We start from the raw sequence: 19,171 nt of genomic DNA, 5'->3' as shown, positions 1-19,171 counted from the left end.
CTTGTACCTTAACTTCAAATTAAGTTATTTTGGTGCTGGTCAAGGGTTGTATTTCTAGACCTGCATATGTATGCTAAGGTGTTTGCCACTAAGCTATTTATAAATCTTATCTAAATCTATGGTGAGATAAAATCTACAGGGGCTTGTACACCTATAAGAATTATCTAGATTCTAAAAACTGAGATTGAACAAAGTTTTCTATTCAACATATCTTTATTTCATCATCTCTTTCAATCAATTCTATAGCACACTTCTTCACATCTTGCATACTTGAAAAATGACTTAACAGGTCATTTGGAAATACATAATATACATTGCATAAAAGAAAAGCACTTTATAATAATTGTTTATGTACACCTCATATGTTGCCCATAATGTTTTGTGATAGGCATCCAATATTGCCATTGTTTCTTATTCTAGATAAGATTTATTCACATTTGTACCATGGTATAAGTTGTAAACATTCAGGGTACGGTCAACAAATTCTATTGCCCTTTATATTATATCATGAACACTGTACAAAACTATTCTACATTTCATACTTGGCTTGACATCTGTTCTTGAATGGATGTCAATTTCGAAGTTAATTTCCAACCGCCAAGCTAACTTTGAAACAAAGTTGCACTGAAAATAAAAATCAATGACAAACTTGCCTTTTCATATAGAACAAGTGGTTAAGGGGAATTTTGCACAGAAAAACCTTTGAGTCAAATGACATTTCGTTTTGTTGAGAAAAGATTCAACTACAGAAGTTTTGGCATCTGCCTCAACTTCCCAAGATCAAGAATATTCTTTGTGTCCCCTTTTCCCTCCCTCGCACTTCTTTCTCTTGTTTCATGCCCTGCCATATCTGAAGAACCTCTGGACACTCTTGAGCCTTCTTCATCTTCAAACTGTGAAGAAGAAGAAGCAGACTGCCTTCTGGGTCCTCCCTTCCACTTCTCAGGAAAGACGATGATCGGATCTTCCCTCTGCGCTATGTTGTCCCTCTGTCTCTCACTCCTGTTGCTTGAGCCGTGGCTGGACCCTGAACAGCAGCTGAATTCCTTGGACCGCAGCCTTCCTTGAGATGGTTCCTCCGATTCTCTTCTACCTCCTCGTGTATCCCTTGAGGAGTGATGCTCCTCGTCTTGATCACTCTCAGAGCTGGAGTAGGATCTGCTGGAGGTGACGTCTTTTGGAGGGCTGAATACCTGACTGGTTTCCTCATCCTCTTCCTCTATCAGTCCATACCTATTAAAGAAAGAACAAATGTGTTGTATCTTACTTCCTAGATCTTTTCTATTACGTATTAGTCTATAAAAAGATTATGCAATGTTAGATGTTTTCAGGCAATACCTACGTAGGTATTGCCTGAAAACATCTATGTGGTGTTAGATGCTCTCTGTATGCCTATACCTGAAAAGCATTGTTAGCTCAGGGAGCTTTCCAAGCTATATGGTTAGATCTTAATTTATCAATCTGTACCGGAAGTAAATCTGTTAGAAGGGCTCAAACAATTTCTATTCCAGCAACCAGCTCTAAGTCTTTAACAGTGTTCTTGATTTGATGAAGTACCAAAAAGATAGCTATAAAATGAAATAGCTTTGTATCTAAAGGTATGGCATCCACAATAAGTGTTTAGATATTGATGTTACCCATGAAATTGCAGGACGTACCTTCTCATGTACTTCCAAGTGGCCATAGACATGTTCACTGGGGTCACTTCAAAATTAGTCCTCCCCCTCATACCCCTCCCCCTAAACATGCCCCTCAACAACGATTGGTTAGCAGCCATGGATCTGATTGGTGAAGGAGCCTGGTTGCCATGGTGAGCAGGGGTGATTGGCAGGTTGGCCAGCTGGTCATCTGATAGGTACTTCATGGCAATGGCGTTTGCCTCGAAGCTGAGATCGGTGCCTGTGCTTTCCAGAGCCATCTCGGAGAGAGAGATGTAGTTTATCTTGGGAATGAATTCTTTGCTGGAGAGGGCAGCTGAAGGCCTGTAATAGATAAAATGAAGAAACAGTTATGACGGTTATAATTTATACTTCTGAGTGAAAGAAACAGTGTTTCAATACTGTAGAAAACTTGCATGAATTCAGACTTAGAGTCAATCTTAGCTGATACTCCAACTTATGGAATTGGTTCTCTAACATGTTAAAGTCAAAATTTAAGCAGGTGGTCAAGATTAAAACAGAAAACTGGGAAGAAAGCTTGCAACTTACAACATGAATATTCTACCCCTGAAACTGTGTGCAACTAAATACAGTCCTTAGACTCTGTTTATATTTTGATTCAGCAATATCTTTTAAAATCATGAGTGAACCAACAAATGAAATTGTTGTACCTTTGATGGTCCGTGTGTTTTCTGGAGTGCTGTTGTTCCTCCTCCACCACCGCACCCATCCGCTTCAACTGTCGTCTGGTCGCCTTGACAACCCGCTGGTGTTCTTTTTCCCACAGAGCGCTCTCTGGAAATAAAATGGCAAGCATATTTCTAACATTCATCTCACTCTAATATTCAACTTATATCAAAGTGTCTGAATCAAGTGATATGTGTGTCATTGATGTATCTTCTTGCGATACTGCGGCATGTAGACTATTAGTGGTCTCCAATGCTTTTTCTGAGGCACAAGTCCACGTTTAGGAGTTCTGGATCCTGATATTCACCCTACTGGTTTGGCTGCAGGTTTTGGAGGATTGCTGTAAGCAGCTGGTCTCATACCTTGAAGAGCCATACCTTGAGTGAACCAAATCACATTTGAAACTTCAGAGAAAATGTGGTAAGCACCAGTATGGGATAGCGGTAATCAAGGAGTTCCCAATGCAGCTTGCACATAGCAAGTACAAAAGCGTTGTGTTATACTATGTTGTGGTCTGCCATTTACATTTACAAGGCCAAGATTATGATTGTGAGTTGAACACTCACCAGACAGTCTCCTGGGTTTGGGAGCGGGAGAGATTGAGGGATGTCCAGGCAGAGACAGACGAGCTTCCCTCTGTGGGCCTTCTGAATCTTGGGAACTGTTGTGGAGCAGCTGGTTAACTTGTCCCTGTGGAAAAAGAAAACGAATCATATCAATCATTGAATATGATATCGATGTACATTGTACTTTCTTTTGTCAATGCTTTACCTTTTCCAGATTAACATCCATAGTAAAAGCAATCTAAAACAAACAAGTGCACATGTATTTTACGATACTCACATATTACGAACCTACCGAATGAATGAATAAATGACTGAAATTTTATTAATGTGTCTTGCGCTTTATGCACCCGGCCCGTGTGGGCTTATAACACACTAGAATGATATGATAAATGATACATACAGCGAGGTGACAGAGGTACAGAATCTCTCTATCTCTCTCTCTATCCAGTTTTACGTCTTTTGTTCCCCATCATCTGGGGGTTAGACGTGCTTACACATGGATGGGGGAGCCCCAGAACTCTTCATCAAGTGCAAGTCTTTTTTTGTAGCAAGTTTTTACGGCTGGATGCCCTTCCTAACGCCAACCCAAACCCTATTGCTGGGCTTAGGATATGGAATAACGAAATCAACCCACCAGTATTTGCTGGTAGAAGTGTTCTTCATCCCTGAAAGATGCTGGGTTGTTGGATCCCTCCTCCTCTTCTTCTATCCCTTCTGTCTGTTGTTGCACACACATACTGGCACTCTCCCCCAGCACTGGGCTCTGGAACATCTGGTCCAAACGTGTCTGGTGGTTTGCTTCACTGTCAAGTGGTGATCTGAAATGAAGAGGATCTACAAGTTAAAACCAAATCAAGCTAGGACTGTGTTGAGATATGTGGAACTTCTTTTGATCCAGGTTTTAATCCCTTTGTGTGTATCCCCAATAAAACAAAGAAAGAGAGGAAACGGGAAATTTTGATAACGTTTTCTGTTGGATCAAAAATTATTACAATCTCTGAGATGTAAGAAAGAATTACAACCAAAAGAATGCAAAGGACAAATTTCTGATACCTGGAGTTTTGTGATCTAAAGAAGTCTGAATTTGTCTATTGAATTTTGTTTTCTTGTTTTCTTCTGGAATAAGGAAATGTTAGACACCTTGATGGAGTGCTTCCAGCGTAACTCTCGATGTCCACTGCCTGAAGAGAGGAAACCATACTGCTGTTTGGACCTGCTTCTTGTTCCACGGGCAGCTGGCTAAGGTTCACGCCAAAGGAGCCTCCCTGATTGGTTCCCCCGTGGTCATGGGGTGTGTATCCACTCCTCTCATTGGTTCCCTCATAATCGTGTGATATGTATTCACGGCTCTCATTGGCTACCTCATGATCAGGTGACTTGGGAAATGTTTCATCAGCACCTGTTTCATTGGCACTGTCATGTAAGTCACATGACACCTGTGAAGCTTCTTGATTGGCTTGTTCTTGGGATGTGACCTCTGAACTTGCATCGCCCCAGTACAGACTAGTGCCAGTGTTGATTGCAATAGATGCTGTCTTTTTCTCAGTGGGCGAGACTTCAGAGAAGTCAGCTACACTGGCTGTAGTTTCAAGCCCTTCATCAGAGTTGCTTTCATCATCGATTTGTGTTCCCTGAGACTGATGGTGATTGGTCGAAGGACTAGGATTGGTGGGCGGAGCCTGATGATTGACAGCTGAAGGGATGGATGCTAGTGCCTTTCCTTGCTGCTCTGTGCTACTGGTGGTCTGTGCCCCAAGAAGACGTTGTATCTGTGGGTATGAGAAAAGCGAATGATTGAAGATTGTCAGAAAGACACATATGACTTTGCTTTAAATCAGTCATTCACTATCATTCTCATAATTTTGTTCAGGAAAACAGGAACTAGAGGAATGAAGGAAGAATTAAAAAAAAGAGAAATTCATCTCTTTCCAAAATGTTTCCTGTTACGTTATCTAAAAATCCTATTTATCACGAAAACATAGTTATAAATCTATCTACATCAAGTACCTGAGCCATGAGCATCTTGAGTTGAGCATCTTGATGCATCAGCAGTTTGTAAGCATCCGGACTCATCCCGGACTGGGCAAGCCCACAACTCCCCTCCTGATTGGCTGACTGCTCCAGGGCACTGTGGTACCCTTCGCTCTGATTGGCTGGTGACAGGGGCTCATCTTCACTATCTTCCTGCTGATTGGCTGCTGAATCAGACACTTCCATCTGATGTAGGCTTGGTGTGAAGTGGACAGCCTGTGGAGGATGCCTGTTACCATGGTGATGACCACTGCTACCATGGCGATGACCTTCTGTTGGTGTTTCGTGAGAAGAATGCCTCTTCTTCACCTTCTGGGACTTAACAGGAGGTTGTTGCTGATTTTTTAAGATTCCTGCCTGAGGTGGGTGTGCTCCTTTTTGAGTTTGGACACCGTACGGATGTGATTCTGGATGATAGCTGTTGCTCTGAGGGGCTTGGTGGTTAGGTGGTTGCTGCCAGGCTTGCTGCGGGGGGTAGACTGGAGGTCGGGGCTGCCATCGTGGATCATGGTTATGTGGCTGGGCCTGCCGCATGTGTGGGTGAGGAGGAGGCTGCATGCTATAAGGCTGGGGAGCTGGCCTATGTCTCGGGCCCATGTCTTGCCTTGGAGGACCAACTCGAGGCATAGGACCATTCTGAGGCATTTGGTGATTCTGAAGTATTTGACCATTCTGGGGCATTTGAAAATTCTGAGGCATTTGACCATTCGGTGGCATTTGACCATTCTGAGGCATTTGACCATTTGGTGGCATTTGACCATGCTGGCCACCACTCCAAGCCTGAGTAGACCCCACAGGATGACCATAAGGCTGAACATGCCTTGAACCAGGCGGATGTGATTGGTGCCTAGGCCCTGCAGGCAATGGTGGAGGATGTCTGCTACCGTTGGGCTGAGGCACAAACCTCTGGTGCTGCTGTTGCTGTATGTATGGATTTGCTGCAGATGGGTGATAGGGTGGTGCATATCCTCGGGTTGAGTTAGCTGGAGCTGGGGGCCTCTGAGTGGGGACGTTTTGCCATGCAGGTTGGCCATGTGGATGATGTGGTACACCCTTGCGTTGGTCGTGAGTGTCCGTTGTGTGACCATTAGAGGAATGGTGACCGTGAGGCTGTTTTGAGTTCGAAGACTGCTTCGGCTGTGGGTGTCTCCCACCACTCTGCTGCTTCTGTTCTGTCTGGTTGCTCTCTTGCAGAGGTGTCTGGTAGTTGTAGTTCTTCAGTGGCTGTCTGGCCTGCGGCGATGCATGCATGTGTGGTGATGGCCTGTCCTTTGGTGATGCAGTGCTTGAGGGAGCGAAGTGGACCTGCTTACCACCAGTATTCACAGTTTGGTTCTCTTTGTCTAGGAGGGAGTCGTTGAGCTTGTTGACGTTCTGGGGAAGAATTTCGCAGAAGCTGTCGAAGACCATGGACAGCTCCGGAACCAAAGGCTGCACCACTGGTGACTAGAAACAGGACAAGAAAAGTCATCACCACAAATTTTATTCTTATCAACCACCCAAGAAACAAAGTTCAGAGTTTTAGTCACTGATGAAAGACAGCAAATGCTGTCTGAAAAGTCTGACTGTTTCAAACTTTCTATCCAGTTGAGTTGCTTGAGTAATTGTTTTTGGCATTACCTGGATGTCTAACCTTTATCAATGTATCAAGAAATGAAATGTTAAAAAAAAAAGTTATTTGCTACTAAGTTTTGTGGTATGGGACTCCTTCTAATCAAGTACATTAAGAAGAAAAGTTGCTTTGTTACCTTTCCTGAGAGGGGATGTGGTGAGGGAGAGGGGCGTGGCACTGGGCTGTCATGGTGACTGTTGCCACGGTTACTGTCCTCCCCAGGGAACATCCTCTTCATGGCAGAGTCAGGTGACATGGCGTTTGGACACCTGGAAAATTGAACATTTTGAGCCTCTCCTGATTCTGATATGTTTATCATCTCAGACATGTGCCGATTGGAAGCACAGTTTTAAGACTAGCTGACTGCTGCACACCCCTGTGTCAGGGACCCCAGCAGCAGTACAATGAACATACAGGATACTACAGTACTACTACAACTACATGTGGTGGAACACAGGTAAAAAATCATATCAAGTTTCAGTGACAGTTTTAGAATGACTACTCACTCTATGGGGTCCATATCCTTCAGTGCCTGTTGAAAGAGTGCAAAATTCTGGCCGTCCCCAGCAGGCACCAACTCCAGATGCAGCGGACGCTTGTCCATAGTCTCTGCATCCTTTATATATCAACAATTCAAATGCTTATTTTAGAATCCAATATACATACATTGAAATTCTGAAAAATGCTTGATCACAGTAGTTACCCATGTAGTCTCGACTTTTTGGGGAGATAATGAGAAAGATAAAGTCAACATTCAATTATGACTATAACATAGATATGAGAAACCTACCATGTTCAGGAAGACTTTCCAAATGATGCAATTCATGTAATAAATACAATACACATGCAATTTGAAAAGTTACCTTCAAAACATGCAGTGTTTCAAAGCAGTTGTAGAGGTGAAAGTTCATGACCCCATCTTTGGTCCTGCAGTCGTAGAACTCAGGCTGGGAGTGGGTCGGGGAGTACAGCACCACCAGGAACCCCTGCATGGGGGTGTACACTCTGCACAAGGGAACAGGGGGGTTCGGTAAATGGTTTAGGTAAAGTCACAATACAAATTCACATGTACACTGTATCTAGGTATCAAGGTACACTGGTCTTTTACTAGCATAAATTTACTATGAGTTGCCCAAGACAAAAGCATGGTCCTGTTTTTCTTCTAATGTACATTTCTGTACTATTGTAAATTTTCAGCCTATAAGTATAAGCTGAGTAAAGTTAGCCTGAGTGTCATCGTGTTTAGTCCCAGGCTCTACCTTCGAAGGTAGAGCCTGGAACTAACCAGGATGACACTCAGGCTAGAGTAAAGTACGTAGAATTGGGAAAATCACTTTCTGTTACTTGCTGGCATTTAGATAATAAGACCTCAAATCCAACCATTTCAAAACTTTTTTTAAACCTCAGTTTATGCCACGAGCGCAGAGGAGTACCAGCTTTGACGTCGCTGTCCAATTCCATACATACCTGTCCTGTATGTTGGTGTTGTACATGTATCTGAGACAGCAGGCCCAGATGTGAGGACTGTGGATGTGGAGTGGACCACAAACCCAGCTGGAAATAAAAAGTAGCTGTGAATGAGTAATGCTCATGTGTACACCTACATCTGTCAACTGAATATCAAAAAGAGATCTTATACAGCTTCTTTATTGTTATGTGGTCCCAATAAATGCACATTGTATTAGCTTAAGTGCAAAAATACCTGTACATATATGAAGCAACATTCATTAGTAGTGTGAATTGTTTTTGCTGATTTCCAATACATGTACAGTATTGTGAGGACGCAGTGTCTGGACAAACAGATATAACTGACCTATTGTGCATTCCATGTATATGTATTTCAATATTATAAAAAAAACTGGCTAACTCATAGTAGTGAATTGTAGAGCATTTATCAGCAAGACAATTTGCACAGTTGTGACTTACATGCCGACCAGTGGAAGGCTGTATATCTTGGGGTCAGACTCCAGCAGGAGGAGTAGCTTCCTGGTTTGGTCCATGGTCAGGAACCTGGGGGAATTCCATCAATTATCAGCAGCCCATGCCACAGCTGACAGTACTAAAACTACATTATACTGTACATACCTCCTGGACCCATGGCCAGTTAAGACATATTTCAGTTAAGTGTATTCATAACATTCTTAAGCTCTATATGCTATGCCATGCCTTGAAATGTTAACCTACAGCTTGATAAAAAAAATTCCTAAAATAAGATACACAGATTCAAACAGAAAGCAAAAATATATTCCATTAGTCATTAGTATTTATCATCTTTCGTGCTTGAAATTGATGTTTACTTTGTATCTGCACTGCAAATTTTCACACCACATTTCCAGGTCCATTATATAAAGATTTCAAATAAAGAAATCACAACTGCTTTTATTGATGGTGAATCCAAAAATTCTATTAAAAAAAAGGAAAAAAAGTTACCCCGACTTTGGTGCCCCCTGCACTTCGCTCAGGTTGAGCGGTCCTGCTAGGTTACGGGCCAGTGCTGTCGGAATGATGGGGACAGGGGTGACGGGCGTGGCTTCAAACCCTGTTGCCATGGAGACGGCTGAGAGGTGGATGTCAAAGGTCATGGCGTCTCCCTCGTCTTGTACGTAGATGTGGGCTTGAAGGGCCAGGAAGTTGGAGACATCCACTGGGTCCTTAGTACAGCAGTGGTGGTGCAGAGTCTAAGAGGGAATGAAAAGAATGAAAATCATATATGGAGTGACAACACCAACAACTTGTTTCATTCACAGTATTTACCTGCATTTGAATCTAGACTTTTTTCAACATTTTTGTCTGATACCACTGTAACTCCCAACACTGTCCATAGGCATAACAACCTCCTAAGCGCTACAGTTATCTCAAGAGGCAGGCTGAAGAAGCCTACAGCTTAGTTACTACATTATCTGCTACTGTATGAAGACTTTTACCTTCAAAGTCTTGTTGAAGATTTCCTTTGTACTGGTGATGGATGCTTCTGAACCTGGAGCCCTTTTTGTGAGCTGTGTAGAAAAGTACAGAATGAGAAAAACTTTGGGGTTGAGGTTGTAAAATATACAAGAATGGTATACTGTAGAATGTCTAAGAAGCAAAGAAATGAAAATTGATGTGGCTTTTAGTTTTAGGCAAATGAAATCACTTGACAAACTGTCTGCCAAACTTTGAAAAGCAACAAGACTCACCATGATATTGAGTTAAGAAAACTTCAGTTCGGTTTAAAGATATACATGTACAAGTAGTACATAATTCATGATAAATCGATGTGGCCTTTAGACAAATAAAATCACTTGAGAACCTGTTTTCCAAATCATGAAAAGTGACAACACTGACCGTGATGGAGGTTTGTACAATATGGTCCCCCATTAGCGAGGCTGTTGGTATCCTCTCTGTCCTGCCTGGTACACTCCTGCCTGGATCAAACCTGTCTAACGTTACAGTCACTCCCTCCCCATCTGTCAATGGAATATGGGGAAAAGATAGGGATTATGATTATGACATGTAAATATATATGAATATATAGCACAAAATCTCAGGATCTGGATTTACATACAAAGCGTTTGGCTGCCACATGGCAAAAAATATCTGTACTTAGATATCAGAGTTTGTTTGTACCTCAACTGGTTTGTAGTGAAAGCTGTAACACTGAACAGAAAGTCTGGACAGATGCATGCTAGAGCTGCTTACTAGTAGTGTTCCATTAGGTACTGGAGGAGCTATGGCCGCTAGATAGAGTTTTTTTTATCTTGTGAAAAAAGAGGAAAGAGACAGCTTATCAGAGCTACACTACACATGACATGACAGCCACACAAATTAAAAGCCAATGTTTTTTGCAAATTCTTTGGACATTATCTGAACAAAATATTTCATATTTCAGATCATCTACAGATACAATGTACATCTCAGTTGTGTACCTGAGTCGACCACAGCACTGCCGATGAGGAAACATGAGAAGGGTCTGTCCTCTGCCTGTAGTGCATGTCTCTGGGCCAGTCGTAAGGTCTTCTCAAGCACAAGAACATGGCAGTTCCTACAAAATACATCAACATTATTAATCATTTTTAGTTAGATAAATAAAAGATGACAGTAGAAAATAACCATTACTAAATGCATGCCCCCACAAAGTTTCTTGGACTTCTGTTTTGAACTTCAGATGTGCTCCTGTGTAGTAGTAGTATCATGTACATTATAATGTACAACAATAATTATATATATATACAAACCTGTAGTGGGTCAGATGAAGGGTGGAAGGGGTTCCCGTAGGGGTGCGGCTCCTGCGTGGAAAGGAAATATTTGTAATGTAGACTTGTATTTCATACATGTACTGCACATGTTGTGCTTTCAAAAGCCTGGATCCATAATAAGCAATAGTGACTCCTAAGTTCCAGATACCCTCATTGATAAATACATTGATAAATACCTTTATACCAAAATACTACTAGTACATGTATTAATTTGCCAAGAGAGTCAAATGGCCAATGAAACACAGTGCCAACACTGCACTCCTTTTAATACAAAAACATGTAGGTTTTATCTGGTTTATATCATAAGCAATGACATGTGTGTGTATAGAGTAGAGTATATATACAAAACAAACATACCATAAAACAGCTCTAGTTGCTGGGAAACTGAGAGGTACAATTCCTGTGCTTTCTGTTGACCTGAAACAGTATGAAATGTAAGTTTGTTAAATATAATTTATGTGTTTCCACTGACAAAACATTGACTTAATCATAAGTTAATGTTCACAATAATAAAATCTATTACCAACGGTTCCTTTTTATCAGCCTTTTCCTTTCGCTGTTTGTTACTGTAATTTATGTGTTTCCACAGACAAAATCTTAATGATCACAATAATAAAATCTACTAAAATTAGTTGTTTCTTACCTTTTCCTTCCTTTCCCCCCTGAGCTGTTGTCTTTCGACACAAAGTAAGCGGAGTCCCTCACATGAGCCGGCATCTTACTCATGTCCACTCGAACACTCATGTTGGGCTGGGATAAACTCACTCCAGTCCTGAGGTGGAATATCACAATTACTTAAAACAGACCTTAGAAAATTATACCAAGAATATTGACACTGTCTTGCTCTTCTTGTTTGTTGTTTTTGGTCCATCAAAAAATTCTTGAGCAAATTATAATATTCCTGGTTTAGATGTCCCCTGCCATAAATTTTTTCACAGAGTAGCAACCTCTAACAAATATTCACTTGATTTGATCCATATTTAAAAAATTTACTGAAACGTCATGATCCTTACCATAGGCGTTAAAATCAAGCATAATCTAATCTTTACAAAGTGGCCCCTAGAAAATTACACTAATTTACATGGTGGGGAGGGGGGCGCTACAAGTTAGTACAACCTCAGCAACAACATGTAACAGTGGTTCATATACAGACGTCTTGGGGATTATCAACCACCAGATGTTACTAGAAATGGCATCATAAGCTACCCCTTACCTTTAAAATTCACAGCCCCGGTCAAAATCAGGTCAAACATTTGAATTTGCTGAACTTTGCTCAAAATATCGTACAAAAGTCTGTCAAAATTCGCGCTCAACCGCCAGTCCTGATGCGCATGTGCGATGACCTCACAAACTTGGCTTCCTGTGCAAAGGTCAATCGGTGGCATCCAAACATAAACGATAGTTTGTATTTTCATTATTTTCGACGACTATGATAAATATCGGACTAATAAGTACAACATAATAATACAATAGTTTATTGTGATATGACTTGAGTAAAATATTGTCGTACAATTAGGGATACTTCCTATTTTTATAAACATATTTTATTTTGGTTGGTTGCGCTCTAAGCCGGCATTTCATCTGTACATGTTGGCAGGTGAGTTGGCTTCTTGTCTTACCTGTTTCTTCAACCTTTCTTCACTTTCTCTGGCCTCCTTAGCACTCTTTTCTTTCTTTGAAGACGTTTAATAACTCGTGGTTCCATCAAGGATGATAATTTTTACGGTTTAAGATGATTTTTCACGATTTCTCCCTTTGATCACACAGGTTTTTCACCCAGTGGATACAGTAAAGCTAGAGGCCTCTACAGTAAAGCTAAGGTGTGGTGATGGCATTTAATTATCCTTAGATAAATAAGATAACAGCAAACTTTGCCGTGATTTGTTTGATCTTGTGACTAACTTGAAGGTGTGGAGATTTAGTATTGCTCTGTTTCTTGCTTGATGTGTTTGTTCCTTTTCTTTTCGAACCCAACAACTTTCACTTTTTGAAGTTTTTCTAAATTCTGTTTGAAATTATGCTGGGTTGCAGTATTAATTATGTTGCCTTGGTTGCAAACCTCCTTGCACTAATTAAGTGTTTGAAATGTTCTTATTTTCTGTTCATGGCTTTGACGTTAGTTAGATATATTTCTTTCATTGTTAAACGTCAAGTAGGATACTATTTCCAATATAGCTCTGCCCTTTTCAAGGTACAACGTTCAACAGTTGATGCTGTGCATTGCAGTATTTGATTTGTTGTTCGTAACAACTGACTTATTAATATTTCATTATGTAACTTGTAAGAGTTGCTGTCATTACTGGGGTGCACCACAATGTGCACCACGATTTTGCCTTTTTATTATATTCAGTGTTCTCACCAGGATTTTTTCACAGCGTAGGGGCATCTTTGTGCGCGGCAAAGCCACATGGTGGGCGCGACAGGTGTTAGGATGAGGGCTGAAGGAATGAATACTCTAGGGGGTCTGGGACATCCTCCCCCTGAAAATTTCGAACTTTAAGACACTATTTCCTGCATTCTGAGGACTAAAGTTTGTGAAATAGAGCCAAATTTTTTGACTGATTGAAACACTCCCGGTTAAATAAATAAACAAACAAACAAACAGTGTTAGGGCCAAAATCAGAGCATAGGGGATCCAAATCACAGCGTAGGGGCCCCCAACGCTCAATTGCCCTGGCGAGAACACTGATATTATACTTGACTGTACAAAGGTTTAAGCAAACATAGAAACAAACAGTTTGTAGATTATTTCAATGGTGTCAGAAATGACGCGATTCTGCCTGTGGCTGCAATGTTCTTTCTTGAAGTTTAATACACCATACGATCATTCATAACCACAATGAGGAGGAAAGTTTTCCATGAACAGTTCATTACACATCATTTTCAGATTACTGTCCCCCTTATACATGTGCAGCAGGCCATTAAATTTTCAGTCCTTTTCGTCAGCCACATTGTTCTAATTCCGTCACAAAACCTGGCCTGAGGTGTAGAGTCTCCCATGAATAGTTACACATCATTATCAGACTACTGTCTCCGCTGGTCTGGAAATGAGAGTGCTTATGTCCTGATTACATTCAGCCATAACAGTATTATTCAGCACCAGGTTCCGAACTGTTGCTGTGTTCACTATAACATCACAGGCAGAAATTAGCTTAATTACCTGGCACCGGAATGTCAGGAATCAAGAGCTAGAAGTGTGATTTGTAAGATTTGATGTTCAATAACGTCAGAAGGGTGTATATATATTTTCTACAAACGTTTTTGTTCATTGAATAAGACTTCTGATGGTTACTTGTAATCTGGAACTCTTTTATTTCAGTGTCCTTGGTGACATAATTACCTTAACCTTCTCCCTGCTGCCTAACTCTATAGCCAACAGAGAATGGGATGCCAGTGGCTTTTGATACAGGTCGGCCCTGCTTGAAAATTAGTGTCAAACGGCTATTTCAGTGTGCTAAAGGTTAAGATATCTTGTCTACACCTTACAGATCTATGATTGTGACATTCTGGCGAGCAGCACTTGTTGCGAGGAGGTTCATCATGACTGAAGCTGTGAAACCGACCATTGTGTTCGTGCTGGGACCACCTGGAGCAGGGAAGGGCACGCAGAGCCTCAACATTGTCAAGGTAAACTTCACTACGGCTTATTTATTTTTACTCCCTTGGTTCTTTAAAAATGTTTAAGTCTTACTTAGAGTAGATGGAAAGACCAGACTGAGAGTGACACTGGATTAAACATACAGGTAGCAGGCTATGGCACGAGACAGGGCTTCATGGAGGAACCTTTTGGAGAGCAAGGGGCCAGTTATACTGGCCTGGGCATCTAGACAGAGTAGAATATGGCAAGAGACGGAGGTAAAAACTGAGACCTGAGAATGTTAAGTCTTTTCAATCTGAAAGTTGACAGGGACCATATTATATGTATTAATTCATTCCCTCAGCTGTTCATTCAGTTCAGTTCAACATGAATCTGTGAAATGATAGAATAGATTTCTATATGTATTGTGTCGAAAATGAAGAACTTGGCATGGTGCTTCTCATAGTAATACCCTCTTTACTTTCTGGACTAGAAGAATTGCAGATCAATGAAAAAAGGTTTTAAGTAAAGAAAGAGGACTAGTAGTAGAAAGAATCTAGTAAGTAGAGAGCTGGTATTGATCCAGGGTTTGTGTACCTAAGAAACCGTAAGTCACAAGAAGCCAGTCGTTATGTCAGCTGTCCTCATGATCAAACACAGGAACAGAATGTTGTCCAGCTACAAGTAGTACTAGACGTTTTAACAGGTTTCCTCAACTCAACTAGCCAAGAAATTTGCAATTGGTTTGTCGATCCAGATTTGCACAGTGATTTGAGCACAATTAATAATCAAAATAAGGCAGCTTAGTATATACCACGGTAGTAACAAGAATCTGCATTATCAAAGCACTAAGCAACCTTTGTGAAAAGGTACAAGGTTCAGGGTTTGTGTACTTATTTTGTGGATTTGACCTATTCAAAGCAAATTCATTTTGCTGTACGAGAATACGTACCGAACATAGTATAGCAGGGCAGTAGTATAAACACACAGTAGTGTTACACTGAAGGGCGGTTATACCGGGGGTATACCGGTTATATAGATGCAGATACAGAAATCAATGTTAGACAAACATAATTGTTACCTTAATCAACAGGCTTTTTTGCTTTTACCCTATATGTAAAACATCTACCCCTTGCACCCCCATGTCTACAGGAGTTTGGTTATGTCCACTTGTCCGCGGGCGACCTCCTGAGGGCAGAACGGAACAGCCCCGGGTCGGAGTACGGGGAACTCATCGAGACACACATCAAGAACGGCAGCATCGTGCCTGTAGCCATCACCATCAGCCTTATAGAACGGGTACGTAACGGGTTTGTAATCTCAACAGTTGAAGCTTTCAGATCCATAGTAGGATTTTGTCAGGGGTTCTGTATACAATCTTTAGACATTTTTAGAGCCTGGATGTCAGACCCCAGCCCAAGGCAATACAGGTCCCTTAAGCTATGCCCTTCAGATGAAGAAGAAACATATGTTCCACTAATAGAGTTGGCAGTAATTTACCCCAGTTTGCCCGCTCAGGGTCTAACTGAGGGGTGTCTGTAGTAAAATTTCCTTTGGGGCAGGCGTGTTTAAGCCCTGGAGCCGAGGAGATGGCCTCTGTAGGCCCTAAAAACAGTCTGGTACTCAGCAGGCTTATATTTCTGCAGTAGGTTGAGATTTTGTGTATTTTATTTTAGGCCATGAAGGAGAGTGCCAGTACAAAGTTCCTCATCGACGGCTTCCCTCGTAATGAAGACAACCTGCAGGGCTGGAACGACAGGATGGACGACAAAACCAACCTCAAGTTCGTCCTCTTCTTTGACTGCTCAGAAGACGTGAGTATCTACCTGCACTTACAGAGAAAGTATGTTTCTGCCTTCAGTAAAAGAAAAGTTTCTCTGCTTTTTTAGCAGAAAAGTCAGTTTATCCTTTGATTTATCTGGATTTATGATATCAAAAAAGAGGTCTCTGTAAATTGATTCTTTTCCACGAAAAGTTACAAAGCTGGTGTATTACACACAGAAGGGCAGAACCAGTACAGTTTCACAAGGACACCTAGTTTTAGATGAAAATGAGTTATCTTTTCAACAACTTTCGAGCCAGTCTGAGAATCATTGCTGACTTCCTCCTGTTTTGTCAGGTGCGTGTCCAGAGCCTGTAGAGTTTCACAAAGACTCCTAGATTCAGATGGAAATAAGTTGTGAGAAATCTTTTCAACAACTTTTGAGCCAGTCTGAGATAATTGTTGAATGCCTTCTTTTATCAGGTGTGTGTCCAACGCTGTCTGTACAGAGGGGAGCAGCAGGCCAAAGCTGGGGCCAAACGGTCCGACGACAACCTGGACAGCCTCAGGAAAAGGTAGGCTCCATTGACGGATATTGGCGTTTCTTCTTTCTCTTTTTTTTTTATACTGCATTGAAGGGTTAACATCTACTAACAAATGCATTGAAGGGCTTACATCTACTAAACATAATTCCGCCAGGTCACACATGTCGGCCACCCTGAAAAATGTGTCTAAAGAGATCTGCAACCCAACGTCACCCAGTATGATGCATACCTTTATATCAAACTGTACATACCTGGGGGGTGCTGCACTAGAGATCTCACAAACACACAGTTTTTCAATGTGGTGGATTTATGTACTAGTAACCTGCTTGTGTAAACACAGGCTACGTCATAAGTTATCTGGTGCCCATCTCCAATCTGTAGCTCTTGGGCCACACAATTTTGTGCAATCACTACAAGTTAGTACCGCAGGGGGCTAGTGCACTGGTAGGGGTTTGTGTTCAACTGCAATACTCTTTCCCATTGCAAATGCTACAGTAAGTGCAAATGCAAACTCAAAACCTACCTCTTGTACACTTTGCTCACTGGTTGGCAAAATATATTGACTCACTGTTGCTCTCATAATGATTGTGTTTCCAGAATCAACACCTACACCAACTCCACACGGCCAATCATTGACCACTACCAGAAACTGAATCTGGTCAGGACAGTCAATGCAGCCGGCACTGAAGATGAGGTCAGAACTTTCGGTTGTTTATTTCTTTTTTTAATTTGCTTTTTTATTAACAATTTTACTTTAATGTCAACTCTCTCTCTATTTTGCTGGGTATGCTTTGCAAGACTAGCACTTTGAAATTATCGTCTTGAACTGAATGTGTTGAACACCTGGACACATGAGGTGTGCATACCTTTGGGATTACTGATGCTGCATTTGTAGATCTCTTTTTTTAATGTGGCGGTCTTAGGTTACCTGGCAAAATTGTAAGAGTTGATTTCACTAGTCTTATTTGAGTCCTTGTACACCTAGATATAGCATTGTGATGTCTGCTTAATAGGTATGATTGTTGATATCTTTGTTTTGCTAAAATTAAACAGAGTGGCCCCAAAAAATTATGATCAGATTTGTTTGCTATTATTTGTTCTCTTTTTGAAATATTTCATTCTGGATTGGATTGAGATTCTTTGATTGCTGAGGTCTAACGATCGTTGAATTTTTTCCCTCTTTTCAGATTTTTGGAGAGGTGAAAAAGTTGTTCAGCGGTTGATGACCAACCACTTCAGACATTTTAATAGGAGTTCACAATGGAAAAATCTCAAGGGTTGTCACTAACAGTAACACCATATACTTAGCTATTGTGTTGACAACAATTTATCATAGAGGTATATGCAATTTTCACCTGCACTTTAGGATGTTCAAGTGAATAGCTATTTTGGGTAATAATACAGGAATTACAGGGAAAAGCTTTCAGGTAGAGTGTTCATCATCATTTACTTTCAGAGATTAGAATTTAGTGTGAGGATGGTGGTAATTCTATGCTTGGGGTAAGAACTTATTAAGGTGTATGCATTTGTCATATATGTACATGTAATTCTGCCTTTCTCTTTTTTGTTGTTATCCTGGGGCCTTTTGAAAATACATTCCTTTATATGTAGTAATATGTGGAAGATATTCGAATCATGACTATGCTGCAGCTTGAGTAATTGGCCAGACATATACATGTACAGCAACATTGCTTACGCATTCAAATGTTTTTCTCTTCATTTTGCATGAACTACATTGAAGTAAGGATTGGTACTGCTTATTAATGAATTCTTCCATATTTCCTCTCAAAGTTGGCTAGGGTTGGAACATGAGATTTTGTAGGAAGGGGCTGTAGTGTGAGAATCTTGGTGCAATTGTTTTGTTTTTCCCCCATTATTTAGAAGGGCAGATCTTCCAGCATTCTGGTGCAAAATGTGTTTTCTTTAGCCCAATCTAGTGCAATTATATAGTCCTAAAGGTACGGCTGTGTTAGCTGATTTGTGTATCAAAAGTTGTTTTTGCACTATCACAACACTGCCTCATATAAGTAGGATGATTTTAGGATGTTACATATGGATCCATTATTTTTCTGGCTAGCTGCACTTCAAATGTGCATAGGTTATGGGGTTAGGCAGCAGGGAGAAGGTTAAGTTGTTTATGTGTATGATTGTGACATACTGCATCATGGGTGATTTGTAGAGAAAGAAATATCTGTTCTGATCAGCCTTGAAATTGATTGTAGAGTTACTAACTTCAGAGACTTGAACCAGTAACAAATTGGAAAAAAAGTCAATAAAATCAGAATGCAAAAATTGAGACTTATTTTTTGTATTTAGGGAAGAAAGGACATTCCTCATAGCTCAACTGGCAGCAGTCTCACAGTTGAGTGCCTGGTTCCAATTAGTTGCTAAATGGGAGACCCAGTTCAATCCTGGGTAGGACATCTTGGTTGGGCTGCACCTGGTCTTTTGGCAGGTATGTTAAATGGGGGTCTCGTGTTGAAGGAGGTGCCCAAGCA

The 19,171-nt window shown here is 41.0% G+C and overlaps 2 protein-coding genes across 4 annotated transcripts; one reads left to right on the top strand and one right to left on the bottom strand.

Moving 5' to 3' along the window:
* Positions 1-195: 195 nt before the first annotated feature.
* On the bottom strand, positions 196-12,142 carry LOC136444194 (SCL-interrupting locus protein-like). Its single transcript, XM_066441679.1, has 20 exons — positions 12,003-12,142; positions 11,433-11,561; positions 11,147-11,206; positions 10,769-10,819; positions 10,460-10,575; positions 9,879-10,000; positions 9,479-9,550; positions 8,985-9,232; positions 8,481-8,564; positions 8,022-8,108; positions 7,418-7,559; positions 7,061-7,170; positions 6,691-6,823; positions 4,919-6,388; positions 4,052-4,680; positions 3,546-3,729; positions 2,912-3,035; positions 2,330-2,453; positions 1,659-1,982; positions 196-1,233 (listed from the first exon to the last, which is right to left on the bottom strand). Exons 2-20 carry the CDS (start codon positions 11,531-11,533, stop codon positions 744-746), a joined length of 4,671 nt encoding a protein of 1,556 aa, XP_066297776.1. The 5' UTR covers positions 11,534-11,561; positions 12,003-12,142; the 3' UTR covers positions 196-743.
* Positions 12,143-12,331: 189 nt separating this feature from the next.
* Positions 12,332-18,965, top strand: LOC136445300 (UMP-CMP kinase-like). Of its 3 annotated transcripts, XM_066443225.1 has the most exons (8): positions 12,340-12,386; positions 12,557-12,586; positions 14,276-14,416; positions 15,519-15,665; positions 16,043-16,180; positions 16,612-16,703; positions 17,271-17,367; positions 17,861-18,965. In XM_066443225.1, exons 3-8 carry the CDS (start codon positions 14,282-14,284, stop codon positions 17,894-17,896), a joined length of 645 nt encoding a protein of 214 aa, XP_066299322.1. In that variant the 5' UTR covers positions 12,340-12,386; positions 12,557-12,586; positions 14,276-14,281; the 3' UTR covers positions 17,897-18,965. The 3 variants fall into 3 exon arrangements, with proteins under 3 accessions (XP_066299320.1, XP_066299322.1, XP_066299321.1); XM_066443223.1 differs by lacking the exon at positions 12,557-12,586 and having other exon boundaries at positions 12,332-12,386; positions 14,278-14,416; XM_066443224.1 differs by lacking the exons at positions 12,340-12,386; positions 12,557-12,586 and adding an exon at positions 12,601-12,609 and having other exon boundaries at positions 14,278-14,416.
* Positions 18,966-19,171: the final 206 nt, after the last annotated feature.

The sequence above is a fragment of the Branchiostoma lanceolatum genome, chromosome 11, assembly GCF_035083965.1.
Source record: "Branchiostoma lanceolatum isolate klBraLanc5 chromosome 11, klBraLanc5.hap2, whole genome shotgun sequence".
Classification (NCBI taxonomy): domain Eukaryota; kingdom Metazoa; phylum Chordata; class Leptocardii; order Amphioxiformes; family Branchiostomatidae; genus Branchiostoma; species Branchiostoma lanceolatum.
Note: the sequence above shows the minus strand (reverse complement) of the source record. Positions and strands in the feature narration are given on the sequence as shown.

What these genes read in the sequence shown, in the direction of transcription:
- LOC136444194 (XM_066441679.1), bottom strand. Translation starts at nt 11,533, where the DNA reads ATGAGTGTTCGAGTGGACATGAGTAAGATGCCGGCTCATGTGAGGGAC. An exon ending in CTTCATCTGACCCACTACAG is followed by an intron (nt 10,576 to 10,768) that starts GTTTGTATATAT and finishes TGTATTTTGTAG; the next exon opens with GAACTGCCATGTTCTTGTGC. An exon ending in AAACACTGCATGTTTTGAAG is followed by an intron (nt 7,171 to 7,417) that starts GTAACTTTTCAA and finishes TGATATATAAAG; the next exon opens with GATGCAGAGACTATGGACAA.
- LOC136445300 (XM_066443223.1), top strand. Translation starts at nt 14,282, where the DNA reads ATGATTGTGACATTCTGGCGAGCAGCACTTGTTGCGAGGAGGTTCATC. An exon ending in CCATCAGCCTTATAGAACGG is followed by an intron (nt 15,666 to 16,042) that starts GTACGTAACGGG and finishes ATTTTATTTTAG; the next exon opens with GCCATGAAGGAGAGTGCCAG. An exon ending in CTGGACAGCCTCAGGAAAAG is followed by an intron (nt 16,704 to 17,270) that starts GTAGGCTCCATT and finishes TTGTGTTTCCAG; the next exon opens with AATCAACACCTACACCAACT.